Source organism: Tasmannia lanceolata, unplaced genomic scaffold (genome assembly GCF_043159265.1).
Source record: "Tasmannia lanceolata isolate RefF3 unplaced genomic scaffold, GAP_Taslan_0.1 ptg000005l, whole genome shotgun sequence".
NCBI classification, from domain to species: domain Eukaryota; kingdom Viridiplantae; phylum Streptophyta; class Magnoliopsida; order Canellales; family Winteraceae; genus Tasmannia; species Tasmannia lanceolata.
The window spans coordinates 9,531,868-9,547,611 of record NW_027518682.1 but is presented as its reverse complement, the minus strand read 5'-3'; the positions used below and the strand labels follow the sequence as shown (position 1 = coordinate 9,547,611).

General features: G+C 38.1%; 1 protein-coding gene across 1 annotated transcript; it reads left to right on the top strand.

Annotated features, from left to right (window-relative positions):
• Positions 1–1,120: 1,120 nt before the first annotated feature.
• On the top strand, positions 1,121–14,674 carry LOC143877410 (AT-hook motif nuclear-localized protein 1-like). Its single transcript, XM_077379447.1, has 5 exons — positions 1,121–2,029; positions 3,705–3,772; positions 7,179–7,310; positions 12,964–13,125; positions 14,051–14,674. The coding sequence occupies exons 1-5, from the start codon at positions 1,702–1,704 to the stop codon at positions 14,333–14,335; spliced, it is 975 nt and encodes a 324-aa protein (XP_077235562.1). The 5' UTR covers positions 1,121–1,701; the 3' UTR covers positions 14,336–14,674.
• Positions 14,675–15,744: the final 1,070 nt, after the last annotated feature.

Here is a 15,744-nt window from a genome sequence, read left to right as displayed (position 1 = left end):
ATATATATATATATATATATATATATAACTCTTTTCGATGTGGGATCTTTCGCTTTCATGTAGAATCCCTATATTAAGTGCATCCACAAATTACTAGATCTTTCATTAGTTCTTGAGCGAGAAACAAAATTTATATTCTTTGAGCAGGACATTATGAAAGGAAATCGCTACATCGAAAGGCACTGAAAGCTTCTTACTAAAAGACATTTATTGAGCCCTACTTATGATTAGTATATAAGTTTGGCCCCATAAAACCTCATTTATGAATGCTCTAAGAAAAATCTGAACCGTTGATTTTTATATACGATTGGCCCCATGATGTTCTACAGTATCATTGGACCCAAAATTTGCCTCTCACCGTATGATCGTGAGAGTGGCTTTCCGTTGTAGTCGTTTTCTTCTAAAAATGAGGCTGAGATGGCAACGTGGCACACTGATTTTGTTCCACGCTGTCATAATTATAGCACGCCAAGTGGCACATCACTCCAAAACGTCGTACAAAGCGCGTGCAGTTTGGAGATCTTGGTGATGATCCTGCCATGCGTAACCATTTCCAATAATCATGCGTGACGATGATTGGACCCAAACTTCACTTCAGCCAGTGAGCGGGACCCACAGATTCCACCTCGTCGTCAATCATGGGATAAAAAGTCCCTGGGTAATTTTATCTAGATTAAAATCCAGGGATTGGCTATCCCAATTTGCTATATCCCTAAGAAGGACTGCCCGTGCTTACGAGTCTTGAGACCACCTTCGCTCCATCCTCCTCCGCTTCAAAATTCTCACCGCACGTGCCAAATGAAAGTGACTTTCAATGCCTTACTTGGAGTACCGGACTTTGTATACATAAATATACAAAATTTTCGGAGAAAATAAAGCGGTGACCGAAATAATTAAAAACATAAGGGCATTTTAGTACATTAAATTTTCGTCTTTTAATTGCAGAAGACGACAAAGAGCAGGTCAGTGGTAGGAAAAAAGGCGGGCCTCTAACGTTCGCTTGGCAGCTTTAAACTGAACAAAAAAAAAAAGTCATTTCCTTTTAAAAAAATTTCATTTATTTATTCAATTTCCGTGACGGACGTGAAATTTCTTCCAAGCCAAAACGTATATTTCGGGTTTTGTGGCCCGTCCGATTAAAATATTCGTGAATTTCTGAATATCCTTTTTTTTTTCTCGCTCTCTCTCCCTTCTATTTTTTTTTCGTAAGGACTGTTCGAGAGCTCTGAAAACCGGATTACGACGGATCAGGCAGTGTTTTCTCGGACGCGAGACCGGTTTTCGGACCCGAAAATCGTGCGAGAAGAAATCTCGAGAGTTAAAAACAGAGATCCGATAAAAAAAAGGACAAGAAAGAAAATCGGATTTTTGGAATGAGATCGAGAGGCGCCATTAAAGCGTTTCTCTGTTCTTCATGCTCGAAAAAAAAAAAAAATCACTCCACTGAAACATAAAAATCGGATCTTTTGAAGCTGCTGGTTCGATCTTTGAACTTTGAAGAAGAATCTCAAGTTCTTGAACTCGTACGAACTCTGATTTCCGATTTTTCAACTTTCATTCATCGATTCACTTAAATATATGTGTGAGAAGGAGTTGCGAATTTTTAGGTTTGAAAATATTTCACAAGTTCAAAGAAGTTCGGATTTTTGTTTGCCTGTTTTGCATTTGAGGTGGATTTAGGGTTTTGAGAGGAATCTATGTATGGAAGGAAGGGAAGGGATGAGTACTGGAGGGGCAACGGTGGGAGCAGAAGCTTCTGGAAGCTATCAAGCCGTGACGAGGAGTGAAAACACTAGCCAGGGAGGAGTTCCGGCGGTGGCGGCTTCGCCGGTGAGTTTCGCTTTGGCCGGAAAGAAGAAGAGAGGGAGGCCGAGGAAGTACGGTCCAGATGGGAGCGTGTCGCTGGCTCTGTCGCCCATGCCGATATCGTCGTCGGCTCCGGCAGGGGGATTCCCGGCGGGAAAGCGGGGTAGAGGGCGGCCAGCTGGTTCTATGAACAAGCAGCAGAGAGTGGAGTTGGACTCTCCAGGTAAAAAAATTCAGTACTTTATTTTTTCTTCTAATCTTTGAACTATATTTTTGATTCTTTGTTCTTGGTTTGAAGATTAGGTATTCTATACGAATGTTGTTTTTAAATTTTCTGGCTTTGGTCCTCTCTCTCTCTCTCTCTCTCTCTCTGTGTGTTTCTTTCAGTTGAATTTGGTCTAGTTATTTGGAGTGGTGTGGGACCTTTATTGGTTATCCATACTCTGGTTTGCATGATATTTTACTCTGCAAAAAAGGTGGGTTTCATGTGGGGTTGGTTTTGGAATAATGGCATCTATTACATACCTGCTCTGGCTAAGATTCTGTAATTCTTGTTTGTTTGTGATTTGGGTTATGAAGAAAATGGGGAATTAGTAGGGTATCCAAACAGGTGGGTCTGTTTTAATGCTGTTCCATCTGAAGTGGCCTGGTAGTGATGAAGTGGTTATATGTTAGGTTAATTCCTTCATTCATTGCACACTACTTTTAACAAACTTTACACGGGATCCCCATGATTGCTGGAAGTCAATGTCTGTTCCTGCCAAACCTTTGTTACTATTTTAGGTTTTTCCTTCTCATTTCTGCCATTTTTTTTCTTTAATTAGTTCATCAATCATCGTTTTGTTTGTTTGTTTTTTCTAGTTGTAGCAGGTAAGATCAGGGTAGGCTTTTATTAGTTAAGAGTCATTTTTCTGAAGGAGTTTTATCCTTCCACATATTTTATCATTAAGGTTCATGTGTCTTAATAAGCAATCTCATGGCAATTAGAAAATGAGCACTTTCATTCATTGAAGGGGGCATATGTTTCCAACATATTATGTATATGGCTTAAAATTTCTCATTGCTATTGTAGATTTCCATGCAAGAACTAATGATAATGAAATATAAGGGAGATGCTAGCATCTATGATTTAGCCGACACATCGAATTTATTCTTGACACACGTGTCCTGCCGTGTCCAACACGACACGCGTGTCGACACTCCTTTGGTCACTTTTAAATGTACTGCTATAAATGTTAGACTTAATGTGGGTGTGTGGACATGATTTTCTGCCGTGTAAAGCGTGACATTCTGTTTTATTATTGCATATTGTGTTTACCTCTTTTATTATTAACTCTTCTTTTATTATAAACTGTTTTTTAGCTCTTCTTTAACTAGTATTTGCTGTTGTATCATACATATACTTTCCATTTTAGCTGTGTCCCTGTTTCTAAATTTTGGGAGTTCGCAGTGTCCCACACTACGTGTCGACACACGACACCCGTGTCCGTGTCCACAAATCATAGGCCAGCATTAATCTGCCAAGGCAGGATAATTATGCTCCCCCTTTAGAAGGCATTTTTGTCGCATGTAGTGTTGCGTATAACATATGCAAAAACTTCCTTTTGAGCAAAATCATATTTCTTAACTTTTACAAACCACTAATTTAGGATACATTTTCTTTTTTTCCTTTTTTTTCCCCCTCATGGTCTGCTGACAGCTGTTAAAGATTTGCTAATTTTTAGTATTGTTCCTGAAGCACAGAAGTTAAGAGAACTTAAGAGAACTTGTTAGTGTCATTACAATGCATAATGTTTCATATTAGATGTTGCCTCTCAAAAAAAGGAAAAAGTAATTAAGAAGAGAGAGTCAAGGTTCCATCTGAGGTGCCATAATTTTCTTCAAAATATTCTCTGCAGGTGAATGGATTGGATGCTCTGTTGGTTCCGATTTCATGCCCCATGTCATCACCGTTGCTGCTGGCGAGGTACAATTTGAATAAAGAATAGAATCACCTCATTCTCTAAAAGCTTGGATTGTGATACAACATGAAGTTTTAAAATTTATTGTTACACTATTATCATTTCTATATCCAGATCTTTCTCTGTGAATTATGACATGCGAAATCCAGTCTTTTTCTTCTGCCTTTCCGTAAATCTGAAAATGCGGCCCAAAAGGAGGGAAGCAATGCCACCCAAGTCTACTAAGTATTATAAGTTCAAGGTTGACAACTGAGATTAGGCAGAATTTGGTGTTGCTTCCTTGCGTTCACACAAAAACTACATCTTACTTTAACCGTTGAAAACTTTAAATATCTAGAAAGATATATGAAAGCCAAGGGAATCTAAGTAATGTAGAGTTAAACCCCCAAAAATTCCAATTTTGTGGATCCCATCACAGGTTTTAAAATTTTGTATGTGTCATGTGAATCGTCAAGTCTAACATGGCATGCATTCAATCTAGGGAAAAATACAGATACATCCCCTCAACTATGGCCAAATTCCACTTCTAACCCCGTGGTTTCGAAGTTACCAAAGACACCCCCTAAACTATCCGTGGGTTTTCTAACGTGACGGAGTGGACATAGAGGAGGAAATGACTATAATGCCCTCATCTTCTCCAACTAAAAATTAGGGTTCTCATATGTGAAAACTGAAAATTAGGGTTTGATTCAAACTCTCTTTTATTTATCAACACAAACCTCAATTTAGGGGTTTTATTTGTCTTCATTCACATCATTATCATGCTTTGCACAAAAACCCTAATATTTTAGGGTTTTTGTCTTTATCTGTGTTTTTTTCTTGAAATGTGGGGTTTGGTGTAGCCATGGTGTGGGTTTTCGTTGTCCGTGGTGGAGGCGACGGCGGCGGTGGCCGGAGGTGGTGGCGGGAAATGGCGTAACCCTAATCCCTCTGCAAATGGCTTAAAATCAGCGACGAGGGTATTTCTGTCCTCAAAATATTAACCATGGTTAGTTTTAGTCATTCCGTCAGGTTAAACTAACAGACCGTCAATGGAGGAGGTCTGCTTAAAAATGTCAGAGTTGAGGGGGTGTATCTGTATTTTTCCCTTCAATCTATTTCTGCGTGTCATCGATGGGCAGTACACACATATATGACATAGACATGTGCAATAGCCATTGACGCAGTATAAGCAATTCCTTTGGTACTAGTTGGAATAAATAATGATTTTTTGGTAAAATTGTATATAAAAAACAATGTTAGAGCACAGGAAAATTGTTTTTATGTAGTTGATCATGCTTTTTAATTTTCTATTAAATACTTTGAGAATCCAATCACCCTTAGATAGCCTTTTCCTTTTCAAATCTAACAGGTAATGGTATATTTTAGTTTTGTATAATGAGGGGACCATGTTAACAATGGATGGTTATAGGTATGCTATTTTGAATATTTGAATGGACATGAAAATGATGATGCTTTCTATGCTGGACTTACCTTATTTAACTACATGGCATGGGTACGCTGACTGTCATCATGCCCTTTTTGTAACACTGAGAGGAGTTGGGTCCTTAAACCAGATCACTCCACAGATTGTTGCTTTCTACTTTTTTTATTATTTTAAAGGTCGTGAAATGTTGATGCTTCCAATTATAGTCTGACCTTATCTAACTTTAAGGAACGAGATGGTGCTTCTAATCCCATCCTTTTGTAAGACTGAGAGGAATGGGGTCCTTAAACCTAGACTCATCTACTCCAGATTGTTGTTTTCAAATGCAAGTTAACCTGATTAACCCTTTTGCTGCTGTGCTCTACATTGTTTCACAAAATTGTGTTTACCTTCATGTCTATATGCACCTTCCCCTGGCTCTGGCATCAACTTGATTTTGCACTTTTGCTTATAAAACTTCTGACCCACATTAACCATTAGCTGCAGAATTTTTCAGATCTTTGTTATGTAAACCTTGTTTGGATTTAAGTTAGAAACAATGATCTTGAATCAAATTATATCATTACATCATGGAGGAGCTGAATCTAATTGGATCATTAATCGAATTGCAAGATTGCATTTAACTTTAACAAAAAAATTAAACTAGTGATGATAAATTAAACATGTTGGAAAATAAGATAGGGTCAGTATCTTTCAAAAAAACAAAAGCAAAAAAAAAAGAAATATGGTCAGGTATCCTCAATCTATAGTAGTGTCATATTTCACATATACTGTAAATTGATTTGCTAAAGTTGTCAGAATTTCACAAACATATCTGTATAGAACATAAAATTGTAAAGGATTTACTGTAGTAAGCCATATCTCATCAGCAATGGCATAAAAGAGTTAAAAAATTTCAACTCTCAATAAAATATAAGTAATAACCTCAATGTCGGTGTCCACGTGCATCAACTCTAAAGTTAGTAGTTAAGTACCCCATCTAGTCAAACTTAAAGAAGCCATAACCATCAATTTCAATCAGTTCTGGATGAAATTTCTGGAATTTCAATTCCAGCTAAGGAATCAGAACAGAACTTGTGTTTAAAACATACAGTATGTGTTTCAGTCAATTCAAATGATTTCAGATTGTTATGTTTGTTTTTTGTCTGTTGCTGTTTCTTCGAGCTGGTTATGTTCTATGAATTTCTTTTTCGTTTAATACTTTTTTTCACCAATTTTTCCAGTACAGTTAGACCCCTTATGGGGTCCTATTTGGTTGAAAACCTATCCCAATCAAAAAATTAAGATTCTAGATGGATGTTAACATGATAATAATAAATGTTATTTTCTTTAGTTGATAGTACTATTTGTTTGTAGGGGGTTAACAATAACAACACTCTCCCTACACGAATCATGTGGACAGGATTATAAATGATATTTGCTTTAGTTTTTTCTACTGTCTGTATTCTTCTCTAACTTTTAGAATTTTTAACTTAAATGTACTATTGCATCTTAAACAACACATAAAGCGGCTGGAAAACTGAAATGTTCTATCCTAGATGAAAACGGAAAACTCATTGGAATAGAATTGCTAACTGTGCATGAAGGTCGATGAGGGGATTTTGCTAAATGCTTGATATGATTGTTGCATGCTACTAGTTGACAATAGACAAACATGTTGAAAAGAAACTCACATATTAACTCTAGTCAAATGGCTCTAGCACCATGAAACAAAACCATGTGGTTAAACAGTAAGTCTAATTTATATCTAGATGAATAATGTAAAACAATTATTATACGGAAATGCTAAAATGTCTTTGTATAAATGAATCAATTGGACAAAAACTCCCTAATGTGAGTGCAAAATGAAGAATAATGAATGAGAATGTGAATGTGAGCACAATTTGCCTAAAAGATTCTTGGGGTTGATTGCCTTTTCTTTTTTCATCATGTTTTTGTTGTGTCATATTGATTTGTTAGTGATTTTTCTTTTGGGTTTTTTGTAGGATGTTACTATGAAGATTATATCATTTTCTCAACAAGGACCTCGAGCGATTTGCATTCTTTCTGCAAATGGTGCCATCTCAAATGTTACACTTCGTCAGCCTGATTCTTCTGGTGGCACTTTAACTTATGAGGTTTGCTGATGCATCTTTCTTTCCAGAAAATGATTTTGAGTAACTTTTGACTCTGGTGCAATTTTTGAATTGCGAGCATGCTTTTCGGTATAACTTTGTTTCATTCAATGCTTTTACATGTTGGAGAAACACCATTATTTTGTTTTGAACTTATCTTGGCTTATGTAATAGTTTTGTTTGTTTGATCTCCCTGTCTTGACAAATCAACTGGAAGCATAGCATTTTCAATTCATGGTGGTTAAATTTCTTTCAGAGTGCAATGTCATACTAATGCATAAAGTCTTTGCCTCTTCTTGTGCCTACATGCCATTTTCTAATTCATAACATACTTCCAGGATAAATTCTTAAACCGTTGTCTTTGTTATGTCCAAAAATGCTTCCATCAACACTGAATCCAGATGTCAATTTTATTAAAAAAAATAAAAAAAAATCCAAATGTCAATGTTAGATATAAACCGTTGTCTGAAACCGCTGTTATAACATTGATCTAACAGTGTTATATCAATGTTAGATATAAACCGCTGGCCTAGTGCACAAGCCTTCCGTCATTGCGGGGTCTGGGGAGGGCTAGATGTATGCAGCCTTACCCCTGCTTTGCAGAGAGGCTGTTTTCGTGACTCGAACCCGTGACCACCAGGTCACAATGGAGCAACCTTACCATTGCACCAAGACTCGCCCTCTAAACCGCTGTCTGAAATGACTGCAATGTAAAGATTTGATATGCAACACTGTTACCTTGATACTCGAAAAATTGGCTTCTTTTGTGGGGCACCTTCATTGAATTATCATCTACCTTCTTCTCATATATGCTAATTTTCATTGTTTTCCATTGATAAAAATAAAAAAAGAAAAGAAAATGCTTTTTGTTATCTAACAAACTGGAGAAATTTGAGCAATACTTATATGTATTTTTTTGAATGGTAACAATACTTATATGTTTATCCTATATATATCAAGTTTTCTCACCGTTACTATGTGAATTTTGAGAATATTTGATTATGACATACATACTATCTCGTTGTAAAGATTTTACTAGTTCTTGATCACCGTTACTATATATATCAAGTTTTCTCACCGTTACTATGTGAATTTTGAGAATATTTGATTATGACATACATACTATCTCGTTGTAAAGATTTTACTAGTTCTTGATCACAGCCAGACATGTTTCATTCGAATGATGCTGCCATACACTAAATCATACGTCAATCAGAAAATGCTCTCTTCCTACTTGTTTCACATGAAAATATCCTTGAAAAACTCCAAACAAAAAGCTTCTCTTGCAACTCTCTCCAGAACAACCCTAACCTGTATGCGACCAGGAAAAAAATACTTAGTTTCTCATTTTTTTTAAAGTTATTAGGGATAGTTTTGTTACTTCATAATTCATTCGGCTATTTCCATTACTTACCCCTGTTTCTTTCATTAATTAAGGGGCCCTGTTATAGACATTCTCTTTTAATAGAACTTTCCATTGTTTAAAAAAATTTATTGTTATAGACTTGTTGCTTTTAATTTTTTAATAAAAGAAACAAGCGGGAACAAGTGAAAATGCTGTCCTCAAAATTTAATTTCCTCTCTCTCTCTCTCTCTCTCATATATATATATATATATATAGATACATGCGGTAAAAGGCCCACAGATTTCTTATTCAAAAATCCTTTCCCTCGTCATTTCTTGGACGAGAATCCTTCCTTCCTTTGAGTTCTTCTCTAGCTCTGACCTCAACTATTGTTGGAAGGAGGTTTGCTCAAGTAAGGAAAGGGCAGAGTATGTTTCCCCTAGCTGGTCCTCTCCCCTGAGCTGGGCTGCTGAAACTAAACTTCAATGGTTCGAGCATTGGCAATCCCAGGCCAACTGGGGATGGGGGTCTCTTCAGGGACGATGCTGGATCTGTCAAATGGGCCTTCTCTGGCCCCATTGGGCTCAAGGACCCTAACGAGGTGGGAATGAGAACATTTGCTTCAGAGAATTCGGCTTACTGATAGTAGTGTCCTGGACAGACTTATTATAGAGGGGGACTCCCTCAATGTTAATAGGTGGATGGAAGAGAGCCAATAACACCCTTGGAGATTTGGCTGATTTGCCTCGCTGATCGATGAGATTCGGGATAGGGTAGACGGGTTCCCGGTTCATTTCCAGCACGTCTGGTAATTGGCCCACGAAGAAGCAGATTGTCTCTCCTGTTCTGGTGTTAATTGATTGTTGACATCTTTGATGAGCTTCCTCCTTAAGCTTTTTACTTTGTTGCCCCCCTTCTCTTTTTTGTTTTGTGTTATGCTGCTGTTTTGCTTCGACCATCTTGTTCATGGGGTTTTCTGTTTTTGTGATTAATTAAATTTCCACCATTTCAGAAAAAAGAAAAGAATTATATTCTGGAAGCAACCTGACCTGTATTCTGGTCGTAGTCTTAGCCCTTTGAGACGTTATTAACTGTTTTCTTTGCATAGTTTCAAAGGCGTTTCCATCACTGAAGCTGTATTTGTTAACTTCCATTTTTATTTATTATTGTTTATTTTGTTAGGTATTTGTTTCTAGTATTACTTCCTTCAGTTCATTTTGCCCCAAACAATAGGACAACGGTATAAATGTGATTATTGTCTCTATAATCAATAGATAAATGGAATATGAGAAATTATTTAGCTTCCTGTGAGCTGCACTAGCAAGGCATGTGGTTTTGACTGATCACAAGGCTCAAGCTGAGGTGTTTGAGTTTCACAGGTCATGGGATTTCTTCTTACTGGTTACTTGAATTCTTTGGGACCTTGTCCTTGGGGTTCCTTTCCAAGAGTTGATGTTTCAAAGCTGAACTTAAACTGTTCAAGCATATGTTAGGTAATCCGTAACCCCAGTACAACAAGCATCAGAGGCTTTGTTAGAGATCGTGAGGTGTCAGTAAGATGGGTTCCTTTTGGGTCGGTAGGAGAGAAAGACTAAGTAGTTATCAGTTGGATGCGCTGCCCGTGATGAGTTTCCCTGGAGGCTTGCTGGTTCGATTTGAGAGTTCCTTTATATGATCTCTCATGTTCAGGTCTCTTTTTCCCATATTGGATGATAGGCTACTTTGAAGCCAATTCGTTGGCTAGTTGGTGTGGGTAGACTCTGTTTGGTCACTAGTAATTAGTTTCCCATTGTGGAGGAAGGCTGATTTATTTTATTTCTATTTAGTTTTTTTTTTGTGAAAATGATAGCCAATTTTATTGAAAAGAAAAAGACCGAGGTGGTCAAGATACAAAGCACATGACAAGGAACATAAAAAGAAGAACAAGAGAAAAAGAGAGCTAAGGGAGGAGCGAATTGAAACGTGCAAGCCCATCCATGGGAACTCCCTCCCTAGCATGACTGTCAGCCACATGGTTAGCAGAGCGCCGAACGCGATGAAATGACTAAGAGGATCTATCCATCCAATCATACATCTCGTCGAATAGGTGGTCAAAACGCCATGGTGGTTTTTGAGATTTCTTGAGCCACCTTATGACATTCAAAGAGTTTCCTTCGACAAGGATGTTATTATGCACTCGGTCTGTAGCTAACAACTTCAATCCTTGATGGGGCCGCTTTCACTTCGGCCTCCATGGCATCTGCAAACCCAATAGGGCCTGCAAAAGACCATAGGACCTCTCCTCCACCATTCCTTAGAAACTCACCTATGCCGGCCGGGCCTGGGTTACCCAAGCTCGATCCATCAAAATTAAATTTCACAAAGTCTGGCTCCGGGGGGAACCCAATCTTGGATCATTTTTTGGTTTAAAACTGCTGACCCACTCACTATTCTCCAACCCTCCCATAGGTCATAGGCAGAGACAAATCTGAAAGATGGGAGGATCTTCACTCAAGAAATCGCGAGGTCTATGAATCTGATGAATAGAAAGTTTGGGTTCCAAGAAACCCCTTTGAAAACTCTTGCATTCCTTTCCTTCCACAGCACCCATACAGTAGCTAGGAAAGACACATTCCAAAGCGTTTTGCCTTTCTGCTTCCAAGGGACAAGGGTCCAACATTGAAGGAGCTCCACCAAATTTTCAGGGAAGACCCAAGAAGTACCGAATCTGTTAAGTAATTTGCCCCAAACTTCTCTAGCGACTCTGCAATGTATAAGGATGTGGTCCGTTGTTTCCTTTAGTTTTTATTTTGTTTCCTTTAATTTTTATTTTGTTTTTATGCTTTCTGTTTTCCCTTTTATAACCAGCTCGATTGTCCTTCTGTAGTGCTGTTTTCCATTGATTTCACTTCATTGTTAGTGACAAAATAAAGGACGAAGCTTGCAATAATGGTGTGTATCCACCATCCACTGGACACACACACACAATGTAAAATTCTGCATTTACATTTCAAGAGCAATGCCTCGTTGTGTGTGTCCAAGTAACTCAGCGATTGTTGTAGGAACGATCATGGAAAACTGCATTTTTTGCACTCTTTACAGATTTACATTTTGCATTCTTCGTTGACCATTTTCATTTCTTTTCCGAAAGTGCATTGCACTTTTCCCTTTTAAATTTGATTATGGTTTGTGCACATTAAATTCATCAAGCTGCTCCACCTTTTCTTGTCTCGTTTGTTTTTCATTTGCTCTTTTTCCTACTTCAATGTTCGTGTCTTGCATGGAACCCAGACTCCCTTGTTGAAAACCATACTAAATTCAATAGCTCAACCAACCATGACATAATTCCCGGAGACTTTCTTCTCTCTTATTGTTACAGTCCTCATGAGCTGATTACGTCGCTATGATCTGGTTTGTAGAATTTGGAATTTGTTGGATTCTTTCTTTTTCGAGTTCTGTTTCTCACTTGGTTTCCATTTTGTCACTCAATGCTCGTGTCTTGCATGGAACCTAGGCCCCAATGTTGAAAACATACCTTCAGATTGACTTCAATAGGATGTAACCGTAATTTCTTGGTTTACTTATAGGTGATGTTACCATTCAAAAAAAAAAAAAAAACTATAGGTGATGTTGATTCAACTATATTATTGCATGTAAAGTATGTTGAAACAGATAGTGTATCCCAGCCTCCATCTCAAGCAAAGTCATTCTTACGAAGAGAAGAGTAAAATGCAGCTGCAAGCTCTAGTTCAGCCGCATAACGTTGGAGCTTAGGTCCTAAACATTTCCTTTCCCTTGAAAATGTGACAATAACTTTGTTAATTAAAAGAAAAGAAACAGAAAAGTTGTGACCGGGGCTGTGATCACCCCTCGAGCAGAACACTCCCGCTTGCCCCTTAGCTAGAGAATCCACATAATCATTTGCTTCCCTAAGATATGAACAAGAGAAACCAGTTTTCCCTTTCATAAATCAACAGTATCATTAGTAATATGCCCACGGCCACGATTTCATTTGAAATTCCGTGACATCTTGGTGTCCTTTACATTAGTGAAGCAATTAAGCCATCAGCTAGTCCCATGGCCAGATTTATTTTGGTTCTGAGTTGACATTTGCATCATGGAATTTCTTGTCTTGTAAAGCATGGAACTTTAGATTCGACTCATCATGATGATTTGTTGCGAAGGTTCTAAGAATCTCACTATAAAGCTTTCTTTGATTTTATTATATTGCCACACTTTGTTGTGATCAAGCATCTGTTGTATTTCCTTTTCAAAAAGCTTCTGTTGTATTTGGTTAGAGCCCAATCCCTTTCATGCAATTGCTTTTTGTAGGGTCGCTTTGAGTTGCTTTCCTTGTCTGGATCCTTCATGCCAACAGAGAGTGGAGGAACAAGGAGCCGAGCTGGTGGGTTGAGTGTATCTTTGGCAAGCCCTGATGGTCGTGTCTTAGGTGGTGGAGTTGCTGGTCTATTAGTAGCTGCGAGCCCAGTCCAGGTAAAGATTATTTCTATCAAATTTAATGTAAAACATGATAGGATATATATTGTAATTGTTGGTCTGCTCTTTGTTGAAATTACCAGAATCTTCGCTGACCTTGGCTAATAATTCAGGAAACCATGTATTCTAGAGAAACTTAAAGATTCCTACACTAATCAGCTTCCAGCCACTGTAATTAGCTAAAAGCTGCTTGTCATAGAACATTTTATGGTTTTCAAAGATACAGAAAATATCATTTTAAATCTCTGAGAAAACTGTGAACTTTTGCCCATTTTATTAACACTTGTACGGTTGTACCTGTAAAATGAAAAAACTTTCAATATCCTATAACTATTTTCTGGGTCCCATTGGTGTTTGTTTCCGTAGATTTTGCAGATTTTTTTATTAGTCTGTTTCTTTATTTTTTCCTCCACATTCTACATTCTTTCAAGTGGCAATGCATGTTTTTATATTCGTACATCAAATCCTTTTCAATAATATTTATCTATTTTTGCGGATCTTTCTGGTTTTGGTTTTGGTTTTGATGATCTGGATTATGGACAGACAATTCTTTTTCCCACTTTTCTGAAGACCAATTGGTTTGTTTTCTTTTGTTTTTTTAGACAACCAATAAATTTCACAGCGATTGTACTGACAAACACCTCTCTCTCTCTCTCTCTCTCTCTCTCTCTCTCTCTCTCTCTCTCTCTCTCTCTCTCTCTCTCTCTCTCGTTTTTTAAGTAATGAATTCGTGGCTATATACATATTAGATACACCTAACGAATCTTTCACAATGCTCTCCCAACCGAGCCTAGTTCTTTACGGAACTTTGATACTATTTTTTATCATAGCAAGATTTTGATTAGTTGGAAGAGAGAAAAGAAACAAAGCATCCAATGACCCAAAATCTTTTCTTGCCCTAACATTCTTGTGGACTTGTCAGGTTGTGGTCGGCAGTTTTATGCCAAGCATTCAGCAGGACCAAAAGCCCAGGAAGCCAAAAACTGATTCTACCATGATTGCTACTGCAACCGCTGCCATTCCCATTTCTAGTGTCGAAATGGACGGGGCAACATATGGTGGGCAAGGACAGCACAGCTCGACAACCCCAAAGCCGAGCCTTGCACCTTCATCTTCCTTTCGAGGAGATAACTGGGCATCTTTACACAACCTACCAGACTCGAGGAATTCAACCACTGATATTAACATATCTTTGCCAGGGGGCTAATCTAAAGAACACCAGTGTCTCACCTGGAGGTTTCTTACTGTCCAGATTGGCACTTGATCGAGGTTTCCTCCGGCGAACTACACTCTGGTACTCAATCCTCATGGGTTTGTCTCCTACTTGTCTGTAAACTCAATTGAACTCTCATTTGGTACTAAATGATGGATCACCAGTGTCAACTTTCCAACCCAGGTTTGGTACTCTTAACTAAATGAGTTAGTACTCTGATCAGTAGATTGATTAGTTAGGCCTTGGTATGCAACTGTTGAGACCATACTGTTGTATTTGTGTTTGTTTCTGATATGGGGTTTTAGATCATTTGAAGTTTCACCAGTCTTTCAAGGCTCATCTCTAGTAGAATTTTATTAGTTGTTAGCTGATATTTAAGCCATCGTGGCTACCAGTAGTCGCATTGCAAGAACGACACCTCCTTTAAATCCATGGAAATGAGTGCAATCTCTCATGACATTCTCCCACTCATAAACCTCAGAAATCCAAGGAAGATTCTTGGCAATCCTAGTAGGTGTATCAGGTGCATTTGTGCTCAGCAATCCAAAGGAAGCAGCTACCATCTCGCTATGAGGATTTTGGAAGGATTCACATTCCTATGCAGATGGTGCTTGTGTGAATAAATGCAAGCATTTGTTTAGGCCCTGTTTGGATTCCAGAAAATTTCTGGGAATGTTTGGAAGGAAAAAATATTTCTAAAATTTCCTATTTTTTTTACACACGAAAAAAGTATAACTTCAGCAAACCCTATTCAATTTTTACTTAGGGGCACCTCCAATTTATCTTAATATCCCTCTAAATTAACCATAATCATATCATTTCCCTCTAAATTTTGGAAAGAATTATTATTTTTCTTGGTAGAATTGTTGTGAAGGTGCGAGAGTTTAATGGGAGATGTACTAGTAGTACAACCAAGGATCTCTTGTCTGTAGATAACAACCCAAGAGCTTAATCATGTTTTTGGAAGAGTCCTATGTCCAATCCTCTCTCATGAACGGTCCAATTTGGCTCTCGTCCTCACTTGAATTTCTCTGTCAGGCAAATCCAGTCCATGAGAGAGTTCCAGGCTTCCTTTCTCACCAATGTTTCGAGTCTTCTCACAGACTCTCAAGGAGCAATGCAAGTTCCTCCACGAGAGATTCAAAGTCCACCAACAAGTGATAATGAAACCTTGTTTTTTGCAAGCCAAAATTGCATGCGGGAATTGAGACTTGCTAGGCAATTTTGTTGAAAGCCATTTTGTGGATCAATTTTGCATAAAAAAGCAACCACCTCAAGTGAATAAAAGCAGGAAATTGCTAGCATCCATGGCAAAAGGCATTTTGCAGCTGGTGTGTCGCATGTCAGACCAGCCACCTCGTTAATAGAGACAAAAGAGGTGGCTGGTATGAAATGCGACAGAC

What these genes read in the sequence shown, in the direction of transcription:
- LOC143877410 (XM_077379447.1), top strand. Translation starts at nt 1,702, where the DNA reads ATGGAAGGAAGGGAAGGGATGAGTACTGGAGGGGCAACGGTGGGAGCA. An exon ending in AGTGGAGTTGGACTCTCCAG is followed by an intron (nt 2,030 to 3,704) that starts GTAAAAAAATTC and finishes TATTCTCTGCAG; the next exon opens with GTGAATGGATTGGATGCTCT. An exon ending in GTGGCACTTTAACTTATGAG is followed by an intron (nt 7,311 to 12,963) that starts GTTTGCTGATGC and finishes TGCTTTTTGTAG; the next exon opens with GGTCGCTTTGAGTTGCTTTC.